General features: G+C 39.8%; 2 protein-coding genes across 5 annotated transcripts in view; one reads left to right on the top strand and one right to left on the bottom strand.

The window, feature by feature from the left end:
* The window catches only part of CHLSN (cholesin), a 120,509-nt gene that overhangs the window by 35,973 nt on the left and 70,477 nt on the right, over positions 1-14,059 (top strand). The gene's annotated exons all lie outside the window — the stretch shown is intronic.
* Positions 7,785-14,059, bottom strand: part of GPR146 (G protein-coupled receptor 146) — a 45,666-nt gene continuing 39,391 nt past the window's right edge. Inside the window, exons 1-2 of one of the 4 annotated variants that reach the window (XM_082292357.1) lie at positions 12,025-12,169; positions 7,785-9,362 (exon numbers count right to left, since the gene is read on the bottom strand). In XM_082292357.1, the coding sequence (XP_082148483.1) occupies positions 8,314-9,318 (1,005 nt within the window). In that variant the 5' untranslated portion in view covers positions 9,319-9,362; positions 12,025-12,169 and the 3' untranslated portion in view covers positions 7,785-8,313. Of the gene's footprint in view, positions 9,363-10,426; positions 10,511-11,624; positions 11,706-12,024; positions 12,170-14,059 lie in introns of those variants that run through there. The other 3 variants (XM_082292356.1, XM_082292355.1, XM_082292354.1) reach the window with 3 other exon arrangements.

The raw sequence follows: 14,059 nt of genomic DNA, 5'->3' as shown, positions 1-14,059 counted from the left end.
CATTAGAGCATTTGTTTGCTTGGTGCAACATCAAACAGCCACAGGGTGATCGAGGATCCTGGGACCAGAGGTTGCATCAACCTGCAGTTAGTCCAAGGACTGGGCTGGATTCTGTGGGTTACTAATTATTGTTAGGGAGCTAATCCTGCATGAGAAGCCTGAAGTTTCTTTTCAGACCACACTGTTGCCTTCTTCTTTCAATTAACGTATCTTTTCTTGCCTTTTGGATGTAAGGTTACTAAGAAAACCATCCCTGTGTGGAATGATAGGATTGTTTTGGAATTTTAAATGACTGTTACTGCCTATACCCCAGTGTATGATGATGAAAAGCAGTTGCATTGTTACTGGAATTTTGAATCGTGCAATACACTGCAATTTTGTTTCAAAGATGTTTTTTATCAACTGTCATGTATTTCCACCTTAATTTTTCTTCTATTGTTGTTGTGTAAGAAGTAACTTGAGTGTGGGATATAAGCCACTGTGCTAGTCAAAGATTGCTATTTGGCTGAGCTTAAATATTGGAAGCTTTTCTTGGTGGCATTTTAAAACATTAAAGCCACTTATATTAATGCAATACCTCAAAAGTCCTGGGTGAAAAAAACCCTAATTTTTGAGAGGGGCAGCTCTTCTAAGGCTTTTGTTATATTGATGCACAGTTGCCAGTCACTCTGTAAAACTGTTCTTGTGAAAGGCCTTGCTGTTAATTTTACCTGTGTTTAGTCTTACTTGACAGCAAGCAAATTTGTGTCCTTGATTAAAACACTGTAGAACATCAGGCCTTTGATATTAAAAAGGACACCCCTCCCCCAAAAAACTCAAACCACCAAACCCCAAAACATGAGGGAAGTTGTACAGAGAACCAAGAATTGCTAGTTGGAAGAAAGTTAAAGGAATTTTGTGTATAGATTCATTTTAGAATTAAAAAACCTCGCATGGCTTTATTGTATTATATTCCCTGCATGTTTGGTTTAGGAAGGGTTTTTTTAAGTGTGGTTTTTGAAATGGAATTCAGATGCTTCTGCTTATTTATAAGGTACACTGAGCTATGTGAAATTGTAAAATTTGATAGTCTTGCTCTCTCTACTTGGATGGGGTTAAGAAAGCCCAGGCTGGTGATGTTTATCCATAAGCACTGGTTATTAATGATTACCTGCACCTCAGAGGCCAGTTGTAAATCAACATTTCTTCCTTTTCTCCTAGAACAGCCATGCTGGCTGCTGTGTGATTGCTGCCTTCACGTCTCAGGGTTCCTTGCCTGTGGTTCACGATTCGTGATTTTATTATTGGCTTATTGGAGCACTGTTTGTAGTGTGAGTTGTTTTACTAACCAGTATTTTATTATTATTACTATACAGTAATGTTTCTATCAATCACAAAATAAATTCCTCAATACGGGTAAATCATCTGTGTAACTCAGCTACAAGAGCTCAAAAATTGCCTGTATTTCAAAATAACATTCTACTAAAGGGTGGAAAAAAGCTTTTTCTAATGGCAAGTTTTAATAAGAGAGCTGGTCTCCGCATAGCACTGCAGGTGCTGGAATGATTATTTAACTGCACGTAGGCTGGGCCTGAAAAATTTCAGACTTCTCTCTTAATTAAGAAATCTATTTCATTGTGAACTAGTGAAACCATACTTAATTAGAAAGAATTACAATACTCTCAAGCTGAATGGGAATGGCACCTCCTTTGGTCTTTGAGCATCTTGTCAACCACAATGACCAGTAACAGATGTTTCATGAAACAATACAAGAAACATGTGCTTTTTAATAAATAGTTCTTCCTTGTGAATAGTCAGACCTAGTAGCCTGCTTAAATATCCTTCTCTTAGGTTCAAAACTAAAATTAACCATTGTTGAGATTTGTTTCTTGCAACAGAATTGTCTCTTACCTGCCTCTCCCTCACAGCAGCAGTTGGCTGTACAAGTTGAGGTTAATGTTGTTTCCTCTAAATACTTGTAGTAATACCCTCACTGCTTGCAGACAGCACCAGCTGTACATATCTGTGTTTAACAGAAACTGGGACTGAGTTGTTGTGGTTTTTTCGCCTAAAGATGAATTTAAATCTAACTAATTTTACTGATCTTACTGCTTTTGGGAACTGAAAGAGCATTCTGCCAGTGACCACCAGATGGAGTTTCTAAAACAGCTTTCATAAACCAATACCAGAATTCATTTCAAAATGATCTTTTAAAGGTTTTGGACATAAGAAACAGTGCAGAAATTCTACCGACTTCAAGATAAATTCTAGCTTAAGTTTACAAATTTTGGGGGACTAAAATTAGGCTTTTCAGTTAGCTTTGTAATTAGTAATTGTACCGGGTTTGCATGGCAAGGTTTGGATAGCAGAGGCAGGGAAGAGGTTACAGGGGTGGCTTCTGTGGGAAGCTGCCAGAAACTTCTCCATGTCCAACAGATCCAATTCCAGCTGACCCCAAGATGGACCTGCCACTGGCCAAGGTTGAGCCCATCAGTGCCACTGGCAGCACCTCTGGGATAATGTATTTAAGAAGGGGGAAAAGCGTGCAAGTACTTTTTAAACTAGATTAAATGCATTCACTTCTGGTTATAAATCTTGCTTTAAAGAACTTTTGATAGAAAGAGGTTTTTTAAAAATATATTTTTATACTTAATTAATAAGCACTCTAATGAGAATCTGGTACTTTAAAGTGTTTTACTGTCATGATTTGTAATTGTACGGAAATTCTGCCTGCTGCAGACTGTGAATATTTTTGACAATTCTTGCGGATGTAATTAAAGGTGCCAGTTCTTTAGAAGGAAGGAATATAAGGAAATCACATGGATTTTCAAGGTAAGGGAAAGACTTGGTGGGAAGAAAGTAGGATGACAAAGGAGATAATAGATCTGCTCTCCTGATGGAAAAAGCATGTAGTCAGCATATGTCAAAGTGTTTTGATATATAATGGAAAACTAAAGGAAATTCATCAGAGGAAACATTTCACACTTCAGATTTGTTGCCATGGCAGTCTGCACAGCTGGGTTTGTACCGTTAGATTGCTTTCACTTGGAAAAGGTATTGCACGAGATACTCAAGAAATACCCAAGGTTTTGCTTATTAAGAAACAACATAAATTAATCTAGGAGCAGATGTTTCAGATCTATCAGTGTGTTGAGCACTTCACAGCTGCAGAAACTTGGGCAAGAATCAATTCCTCTCCGAGTTCCCAGCAAACAGTGGAACTGAGAGTGGCACTTGGGCGGGTTCTGCTTTTCTTACCAGTCCCATGCTGCTGCAGTGAAGCTCACGAGGTCTCCAGCCTAGACACTGGGCTGCTTTCATTTTTATTAAGCAGTGATAAATAGGGCATTACCTGTGCACATACCCACAGCACAAAAAAAATTTAATTCAATCTTAGTTTTAAACAAGGAAAAAAAATGGTGTAACTTCCTTCTGAGGCTTGTGGCAGCAGTGTCGAATTTTCTTTGCAACCTTGGGTTGCAATATTCTCCTGTTATGCAGTAGTTGGATGAGTATTTTCTGTGACTGTTCCAAAATGTGGTTGACTTCTGAAGTCTCTGTATTGACAGATAATGGCAGATTCAGGTGCTGCATCAGCCTGGTTTGTACTGGTGTAAACATCTTGACTTCGTTGTACCTAATCAACCCTTTTTCCTTGCATTTATGTAGTTGTTCACCCTTCAAAAACCTGTGGGCTTGTGAACTTGGTGCCTAGTAACTAACTATGTTCTCACTGAAAATCCTTCAATCTGTGTTGTATATGAGGAGTTTTACTAATCCAGCTGAGAAACAGCCTTTTGTTGGATGTATCCAAAAGCTCTGTGGAATGAAGGATCAGAAAATCCCTGCTCTGTAGTTGTTCAGAGATGCTGGCTCTCCTATTAAAGTAGCAGAACACACCCTTTAAAACACTGTGTGGAAGTAAGGGCATCCTGTCAGATACTTGGCTTTGACTAAATGGTGTAATATTGCAACTTCCACTTTGATAGTTGCCATTTTCATTTATTTCTGACTGAGACTTAAAACTCAGGTGTGCCTTGGACTGAGGGTTTTTTTAAAAGGGTTTAGCAATAACTATTTTAAATAGAGTTTGCTGTTAGTTGCTGTCTTTCTACACTTCACAGAACACTGAAAGGGAACAAATGAATAATTTTGAAAGTACAGCCAAGAAAATATTTTCATATATGTAGGGTAAACGAATTGATCCACAGGGAGTAATCTTTTGGTTATGTGCAGTGGTTACTGCAATGAATGTGTTACAAGGTACTTTAGATTCTTAAAAGCTGTGTTTTCTTTGGGATGCCAGAGGTGTGGGTTATTTTATGTTGTTCTGAGAACCAAGAGAATTTCTGCAGGAAACTGATTGTGGCAGCACAAAGGAAAGGAAGTTGTCAGGATGTGGCCAATGTTTGCACTGATCTCCAGGTGCACTGTTAACTCTGTCTCATTAACTGCAGGATACTTTATGCTGAAAAAAATCAGGGGAGGTATGTGCCTTTTAGCTTTTATTCCCAGCCAACTTCATGCTGATAAATAATGAGATTTTAATAATGTCAAATTATGTCCTGGAAATTTGACATCCAAATCATGCAATCTGTTATGTTTTGATTCAGTGAAGCCACACAGGTTTAAGCTTGTCTGCAACAGGTTTTTATCAAGAAAGCAAAAGCAAAAAAAAATCACACATTTTATTGACCACATATACCTGAACACTTTTATTTAGAGTGTATTATGAGCCAATGCTTCCTTTATGAAGCTTTCCAGAAAGTCCATTTCTGTAGTATCTTGACATGATATTGGAGTCCACGTCTCTTCATCGCAATAGAACCAGGAATTTTCTAGTGGCTGATCGCTTTCTTTAATTAACTGAAATTACATCTTCAGAGCCCAACAAAATTTGATTCTGAAATGTAAACTTTTGAAACTAGGACCTCTACGAAGTTGGTCAACAAGGACCTGTCTTGAGCTAGCTGTGTTAGTAACTCACACGGAAGCAGAGCATGACGTTTTTGTTAGTTCATTGATTTGACTTAATTAGCACTTCAGCAAGAGGGCTATAAGCCATAGATCAACTCAAATATTAAGTTTAATTTTGTGAGAAAATAACACTGTTAATAATGGCACTTAACTAGTGCTTACTTTCTAGTACACATTATATACATACAGAAGCATACAGTACACCTTCCTGTTCAGAGGTTTACATTTAAATCATACAGTTTAAGAAATAATTTAATAAACTCTTTGCAGATTCTTTTTACATCAGTAGGCTGATTTTTATCTTGCATATATACAGTATTTTATTAATATCTATTTAAATGTGTAATAGATAAGCCCCTATTTACAGTCACCAGAAACCTTCAGGTGTTTGAAATGGAAAGGTCCCATTCTTCCTAATTTATGATACCTTGTATTTCCTTAAGTATTTTACTGCACTTGCCCCCCTACTGTTCTTTATATAAATATTGCAAAGCTCTCTCTTTTTAGGATGCTGCTTTTTAAGAGATACCAGGTGAGAGTGCTGCAATTAAGTTCAGAATTTGCTCAAGAGAACAGCAGCCAGGCAGATCCATGGCACAGTTTCTTTGAGGCAACAAATACATCAAATTAATTTTTAAAGGAGGTTGAGTGGATACCAGTCTTGTTCATTAAATTATCCAAGTTGTTGTATGTATGATTGCCATCACATTTAGTGTTTATCAAGGATACAGACAAATACCCGTTGCAGTAAAAAAGATTAGGAAAAAACCAGATTTGATACCCCACGGGTAAATTACATAAAAATCTGTCTTTCTACATCTCTTAAATAGCAGCTTCCATTTTAGTACATAAATTTATTTGTAATGTCCAATCACTGAATAAGATTTTTGTAAAGGATCATTGTAAAGGAGTCAGTGTGAAGAAGTAAACATGAGTATTGAATAGTACCAGGTGTGCAAGACCAAGCAGGGATGGGAGAGAAAAGAAAGTTAAATAAATTGTGCAGAGAAGTGAAAACAATAAAGAGAAATTATAGAAGAGCCATGATCTTAAACTGGGAGTTTAACACAGAGAGAAAAGAACAGAAATAAAGGCAACAGTTCTGTTAGAGACAGAAAATAAGATGCCTTAAGAGAAGGAGGAGATGGAAGTGAGGAAGCAACATGGAAGTTGAAATTGCACTTAATGCTGCCTGCTCAGCCACACCGTTCTGGCAGCGTCCCAGTTCTGAAAGCCTCTATTCACACCAGATAAGCCAGTTCCTCCCTTCCTGCATAATGGCAGAGAATTTCTTTAACAGATTTTATATGAGAGATTTAATGTGGTGCATTAAGAAACCTCATTTTCCTCAGATGGGAAGAAGGAGTCTTGTTTGCTTGACAGCTGTAAGGAAAGATTTTGTTCTTAAACACTTCTGTGTGGAAGTGAGCCTGAATGCTCAAGATGTATAGAAATTTATAGAAAATCTCACAAGGGGGGCAAAACCTAGAAAGCAGCCAGTATCATGTATGTCAGCACAGAATCACTATAAATGAGTGTGTGAGCTGGGACACAGTGATAAGGAACAGCTTCATTCCTTAACATGGCTTTCATCAACAGGCTAAAACTGAAAACACCACAGAAACAGGTTATTTACTCTCTAGGCTATAAGGGTTAAAAAAATTCAATAAAATCTGAAAAGCTATTAAAAAAGTAAAGATTAATGGAAAGTCTTCCACCAGGATGTTGGTAACTTAGAGATGCTTGTAGATAAAGAGGATAAGCAAAGAAGACTATGGGAAGAAATTGCTTGAAGGGAAAAGGTCTGAAAGGTCTGTTCCTCATATGCTTTTCATGTAAAACTTCAGTGTGTACCTCTGCTGACAGACTAGGACCAGTTACCAGACAAGACTGTGCTCTGAGCAGTGGGAAATGTTCAGTTCTGGTCTTGCTCCGTACGTGAAGCTTGAAAAGTCACATTTTTTTAATGAAGTCACATGGGATTTGAGTTGTGCTGTGACAGATTAAGCAACAAAATGATGCTGTAGCATGTATCAAGTGACAGAAATGTCTTGTGGCCCCACACCAGTGGGAGAGTATCAGTTTCACTTGTATCCCCCCTCCTGTCATTAATGCAACAGCAGCACAAGAACAGGTAGGTTTTGGGTCAGTGCTTTGTAGTTTTGTTGTTGTAACTCTTTATGTGCTTCCTGCAGCATGTCTGTGTTTCTTACGTATTTCATATAACCAGTAAAATTTGGTGATCTGGATTGGACTTCTTCATCCCTAGTGTGAAACTAGACTTTACTGTGTATCCAAGAATCCCAATGGAAGGCTTTTTTGAGAGGTCAGCAAAGAGCTGTTGCTGACTGGGATTCCTGTATTGGGGAATTTTATATTATTTCCAAAACTCCAGTGATGTCCTAGATTTAAAGAGAGTTTTAATTTATTTGTTGCAAACATATCCCTTGAAAATACAAAATGTTAATCATAAACATATTTATTTTTTAAGATAATTACTCTTGTTACATGAACATATGTGGACCATAACACTTAGCCAGACAATCTTTACTAGTTAAATTCTGATTTAACTTTGTAAATGACTGTGTCCTTCATTTTAATATGTGGAACGAACATCTCTAAGTTTCCTCAGAATTAGTTAATAAATATTTCTGAATTCCTGAAATGTTTTAGGATACAAACAAAGCACTGGAAAATTAGAACACATTTTTGTTATTTGTTGTAGCTAAAAGAAAAATCACTTTACCATAAACATTAAAACAGGTTAGTTTGTGTGAGAAAATAATTTCTGAAAATAGTAAATTAGGCTTCTTTTAGAGGGGATTCAGTGATGGAGAAAGAAATTAAATAATTTAATTTATAATTAACATTTACTATTTGGACATGTATAATTGGATAATACGATCTTCAGTAAAGATCATCTATATAATCTTCATTGAAAAATTCTATTTACTTCATCAAGGATAGCACTATCACTTTGTACAGAAAACAAGGTAATACCTTTTCCTATACAAGATACAAGGTGCTGTGTCTTCAGTTAAGACTTCAGTAAACTGCTTAGTTGATTTCTTCAGACAGGAAGATCAGAGCCATGAAAACAGAGTTTATCCTTTGTCACCAGTTCAGTGCACTAAGGTATCAGATGTCACAGGTACTGCAGCACACAGGCCAGAGCCTCACACCACTTCAGCAAACACCTACTGGAAAATTAAGACTCTTGCATTCAACTGCAATGGAAGCTCCTTCCAGCCTCTTGGTTGGGACTCTCGAATGTCTGAGTGCCAGCACAGCAGTGTCACAGTCCCAGCGCTGAGCACCCAGCGCGGCAGTCACAGAGCACCAGGGGTTGTGTCACACCTATGTCATGACCTGCTGTACCACTGTGCGCTCGTGAGAACACCCTTGATTCCCACAGTGTATCTTTTTAAGCAACCTTCGTAATTTGTTGGGGAAGTTTTTGTTAATGTATCTGTAGAGCAGAGGCATGACAAAGCTGCTGGAGAAAGCCAGGAATTTTGACAAAATCGTGGCGAAGTGTAATATTTGAATGGAATTTACATCTGGAATTCTTCCTCGTAGGTTAGTAAACGTGCTTACCAAGAGAATAACGTAATAGGGTGTCCACAGGGTGAACTGGGTACAGACTGTGGCAATCAGCAGCCTGTGCACTGATGGATCCAAGCGCCCAGTGTCCTGATCCAGTGGCGTGGCCTCCTTGCGTATCCGCAGGATCAGCGTCAGCGCGTAGAGAACAGCGATGGCGGGTACAACGTACCCGATGAACACCATGATGGCATCTGCTGCTTCCTGGTTCTGCATCTTGGAACACTCAATTATTTTGGTGGACACGTGGTTGCAGACGTAGAACAGGAGAGATGAGAAGCTTGTGAGCATGGCACCGCCCCAGATGAACCCACAGACGTGTTTGGTGTTGTACACACTGGACATGTAAGTCCTGGGCAGAGCACGCTCAATGTAGTAGTCCAGACTGAGCAGTGTGGTAGAGTACATGGTAACTAATGATGAGACGTTGAATAAAATAAGAAAGGTAATATAAACTTCATTGTTGGAATTCCAGATGGCCCATTTTGTATTGGCAAGACCTAGCAGGTACATTGGTGCCAGAGTGTTGATGATGAGACCGGCAACGGCAATGTTGACGAAGTAAACATCTGGCATAGTCATAGTAGCTTTGTTGTAGAGGTTAACTAGGACCAGCAGGCCATTGTAACAAAGGCCAATTGGGAAACATATAATGAGGTAGAGTAGGGAAAAGATGGAAAGCACGAGGTCAAAGTCATGGCAGAGATGCTGGTCCTCACTGTTCTCGGTACTGTTGATTAAGGCTTCACAGCTCCACATAGTGATTTTAGCTTTTGTGTCTTCTTTGCTGGTTACCAGCTTTTCTGTAGAGAGAGAAACAGTGAAAGTGTTGTTAAAATATTACATTCTAAATGAAATGCAAAGTACTGTGAAGAAAACATTTTGAATTTAAAGATTACATGTGTCACATAACTGATGTTGTTAGTCTAGAAGAAAGTCAACTGTGATTCAAAATTTCATGAGACTAATACATGTTCTGAAGTTGTAATTTAAATGAAACCTGGTAAATTAGTTGATACAGGACACTCAACAGAAGTAAGTTGTAAACTATCTTTAAGTATTGATGTATATATGAATAGTAATACAATTTAAGAAAACCCTGTCAAACAGTACCTTGTATATAGCTAATAATACATAAGGGTAACTACTGAAGAGTGGAAGGATATAAGCTGAAGCACAAATCTTCACAATGTGATGGAAAATAGAGATCTCTTAAGATGTTAAATAAGCTTTACCTTGAAAAAAAGTTTCTTAAGAGGCACATCCAAGGCAGTATGGTGGATGTGTACTGGATCACTGATAAAATTGACAAAGACTAGAGGATACTGGGAAATGAGGTGTAAGGAGGGGGAGTTTGGTTTTGTTTTTTTTTTTTAAATAGGTCAGTTTGTATTCAGACTTCCAACCTTATAACCATTTCGTTTCAAAAAAACAATGAACCTCTGTAGTCCAGGGAACCTAATATCAGGGCAGTCTGAGTTTCCAAAAAGGCAAGAATCAGCTATCATTTCCTCTCAAAATAGCTCGAATTCTTTAAAAAAGTATGCTACTATCAGCAGTTGTGGCCCAGCCATCTTTGCTTTATCATCAGTCAAGAGAGAGCGTTTTAACTGAAACCAAGTGAACTTCAAAGCAATTGTGTAAAGTCTCTTTCCGAAGTGCAGAAACAAGAAATAATCTCTGAAGTACAACTCAAAACAGGCACAGCCTTAAAATCATGGCTTTTACTCATGGCAGCCCATGTCAGGGACGGTGCAGAGCTGGTGCAGCAGGTGATTTCCCATGTCACGTACCCTGTCTGTCACATACTCCTGTGGTTTTGTGTGCTTCCCTTTCAGCACCTATAGCAAAGTATAAGCACGCATACCTGGATTCTTTCCAGAGAGAGAGCAAGATTAAATCAATCCACAGTAAACATTGTGCAATGAAAATGAATGCTACTAGACAACATGCTACACTCCATGAAGCAGATGGCTAAATTATACTGTGTGGGGTCTGTAAGCATACGGGTACGTGACTGCATCTCCCTGGTGCTAATTCTTTGACTCTTCAGCCATAGTACAGAATTTGTCCCAAAATTGTGTCAACTTCCATGTTTTATTTCCCACTGCAGTTGTTTTGTGTGCATTTTTCTTCTAAGTACCATAAGCTGAGCCAGAAATCAGGCTAAAAATACAGTAATTTTAGGCAGGCAAGCAAATTTTTATTCCACTGTCCTATGTTGGATTTCCTCAGAGAAGTGGCTTCTGTGACAGCACCAGAAGTTCTGTTGTTTTCAAAGCTTGTTTTCGCCTTTGTGGGAAAACTTGGCTTTTTCAGTTCATTTTCTCACATCAGTTCTTCAGCTATATTGTTGTGTATGAGTGGACTGTATCATATCTATGTTGTCTTTCCATCCTCATTCTATTTTTGAGCACCAAAAACAACCCAGGTTGTTTTCAGGCAGCATCTGTTAAGTTTTTAAGAAAGAAAAAGTAAAGCTGTTGTTTTTTGCAGTTGAAGGGAATCAAAACTACACCTCATTCAACTGTTATGACTCGATTCAAGCAAAGCAGCAGACTGGAACTAGATATTGCAAATACATGCATTCTCGTGAGTGCAAAGGTGACTAAGCACAGGCATGGATACAATCACATAATTCTATTATGTAGGTTTATCCTTAAGCATGTAGCTTTGATTACTCCAGACTGAGTTACATCAGCCACTGAATAACTTGCCTGTATATTGTCTCAGAAGATCAACAGTCTTTGTTACCAGGCTTTGTATTTTACAGAGCAGGGGGATGTCTGGTTTCACAAGTGGTTTTAGTCACTGCCCTTTTTTTTCCTTAACGTCCTGTTAAGTGCAGTTAAACACGACAATTCCGTTTTGATGATAGAAATGGCAGACGATTTGCTGTGTTAAATAGTAATCTTAGGGAAATGCCAGTATTTACCTCTGGAATGAGCAAAAAATAAAATCCAAAATCAAAGCATTTTCTCAGATTTTCTTGCTGACTTTTAAGTTCCGAGGTGAGGTATTTCTGCCGCTACAGCCGAAATGCCCCGTGTTTAATGCTCACTTACCAGCGAAGGCACTGAACCTGCTCGCTGCGCTGTGCTCCGCAGGCCCCGCTCAGCATTTCGCACCCAGCCGTGCCTTTTGTCCCTCCCAACCACGGCACAGTCCGGGTCACTGCTCGGAGCCCTGCGCGCAGCACCGCGGCTCGCTCAGTCCCCGCTGCCCCCTTCCCTGCGCGGCCACCGGCAGCTCTGCAGCCCCAGGTTGCCTCTGTTGCTTAAGTGGAGGCTGCAGCCTGTTGTTTACAGTGCCCCGGCTGCGGCGGCCCCAGCGCTGCCCGGATCCTCCCGTTCCCAGCCCGGCACCGCGCTGGACGCGCAGCCCCCGCCCGGGCAGGCAGCGGCACCGCGCGTCGCGCCCGCCGCCGGCTCCCACGGCCCCGCCGTGCTCCGCAGCCTCTCTCACCTTTAATTCCCGTGTGGCCCTGCCCCGAGCCGCCCTCCCGAGGCACGGAGCCGGCCGCCAGGCCCCGGCGTGGCTCTCTCGGGGAACATGGTGCTGGCCCGGCCAGCGCCAGGCACCGCGCTGGGAGCCGCTGCCTGCGCTGCACTTGTTTTGCCTCTCTAAGTTACTCACAAGTTTCTGCTTGGCTTGGCAGGCGCCTGGCCCCTCCCTTCCCGTGTTTACAGCCAGTTTCAAGAAGCGAGAGGCTGTGCTCGGAGCTGTTGGATCCGGCTCGCTTTGTAGTCCCTGGGTTTTCGGATTTACTGCTTAAAATGCACGCGGGTTTGTTATGGTTTTGTCATCGGCGCTGGGGTTCTCCAGGGATGATGCAGAGCCCGTGCCATTCTCCGCAAGTGCAGTCAGCAGCCCTCGTTCCAGAGCGTGGGCTTTGTTTTGAACTCGGGGTGAGAATGTGTAGCTTTGAGGTTTCATTTTTATAGGCCATATATCCTGAACAATCAGTATTTAAAAATTCCCGTACAACAAAGTGCACAGGTGCTTGTGGTGCTGGCAGACATGAGCCAGCTTGTAAAACCAGGTAGGAAGAAAAGTTTCTGAGCGTTTACTTTGAATTTGGAGATTGTTTTGGTGTTGTGAAAAGGCGTTATGGCATAACCCTCATTTTGTGATGGTGTTATGAGTTCTATTCTGCTTCCTTTTTAAAAAAGGTGATTAATCTCATGGATATTTGCATGTCACTTGCAGTTAATGGATGTGAGTGTATATATTTTCCACAACTTTAAAATGGATCACTTCTTGAAATAGTTTTTGAACTGCAGATTGCTAATTCATGCCATACTGAATTTTGTACTGTGGTTGTTCCATTGTTCATATGGAAACTTCTCAGACTAATTAAATTAAGTTACTACCTTTGAAGTATGTTTTTAACTGATATCACCAAAACCAGAGAGCTGCCTTTTCCAAATAATTTGTGTTATATTTAGAAATTCCAAGGCTTTATTCCATAGCAAATAAACACCAATGTAGCATCCCTTACTGAAAAAATAAGCAGGTGTCTATGGAATAAATACCGGAAAAACACGAAACCTGAGATTAGCTCAGTTGTTTAGAGCATGATGATGGTAACACCAAAGTCGTGGGTTTGATCTCTGTATGGGCCATTCACTTAAGACTTGGACTAGATCCTTGTGGGTCCCTTCCAACTCAGAATATTCTGTGAAGTCTAAAAATGGTCATCCAGTTTGTGTTGAGTTACTCTGACCGCAGTTTGTATTTGAATATTCATTACGAATATTGTAAAACCACCGCAGCTCCCAAATGGCAGAAAATTCCCCTGATCTTGTTTGATCACACAGTCCACAGACAAAATTGTCTGTGTGCTGCAGATAACTTCATGTTACAAACTGTAGCATCAAGTTTTTGGTGCTTCAAAACATTAGAAGGACTTTAATCATCCTAAGTTCACCAGGGAAACAGCAAAGTAGGAAAGGTATTCATGTAGAAGCACTTTTAGAGTGCTCATACTTGGCCAAAAGCCAATTTCCTTACACTCCATTAAAGCTGAAGGTGGTTTTATTTAGATAACAATGTGCATGAAGCACTTAAGAAAAAACTTACTGCAACACAGTGCAAAAAGTTGAGAGCAATTGGTGGCAAAGATTATTTTAGAAAAGATGTGTAAAATGAAGTTTAAATAATGAGAAAAAAAAATGACAGTTCTGCTCAGTTGTATTACAGAGTCCATAGTTGCAGTCAGGCTTTTTCAGACATTTTCATTCATAATGCAGCACTAAGTTGCAGAGCAGGTTGGGTAAGAGTGTGAAGCATGACCATTCTACGCTCGGATTATTTTATTTGACTTAAAAAACCAACCCTTTATCCAGCAATGTCTCTTTGCTCTGCAGATTTTTTTGTTTATACAATAAATAGTTTGTCTACTTGCTCTATTATCATCTCTATGTGACGTAGCTCTTACCTGGTTTATCTGACCTCTGCATGTGTTTTCACAAGCTGTTGGTATCATTATAAACTAACA

Source organism: Coloeus monedula (genome assembly GCF_965178545.1).
Source record: "Coloeus monedula genome assembly, chromosome: 16".
Lineage (NCBI taxonomy): Eukaryota > Metazoa > Chordata > Aves > Passeriformes > Corvidae > Coloeus > Coloeus monedula.
This window is presented reverse-complemented; position numbering and strand designations above follow the sequence as displayed.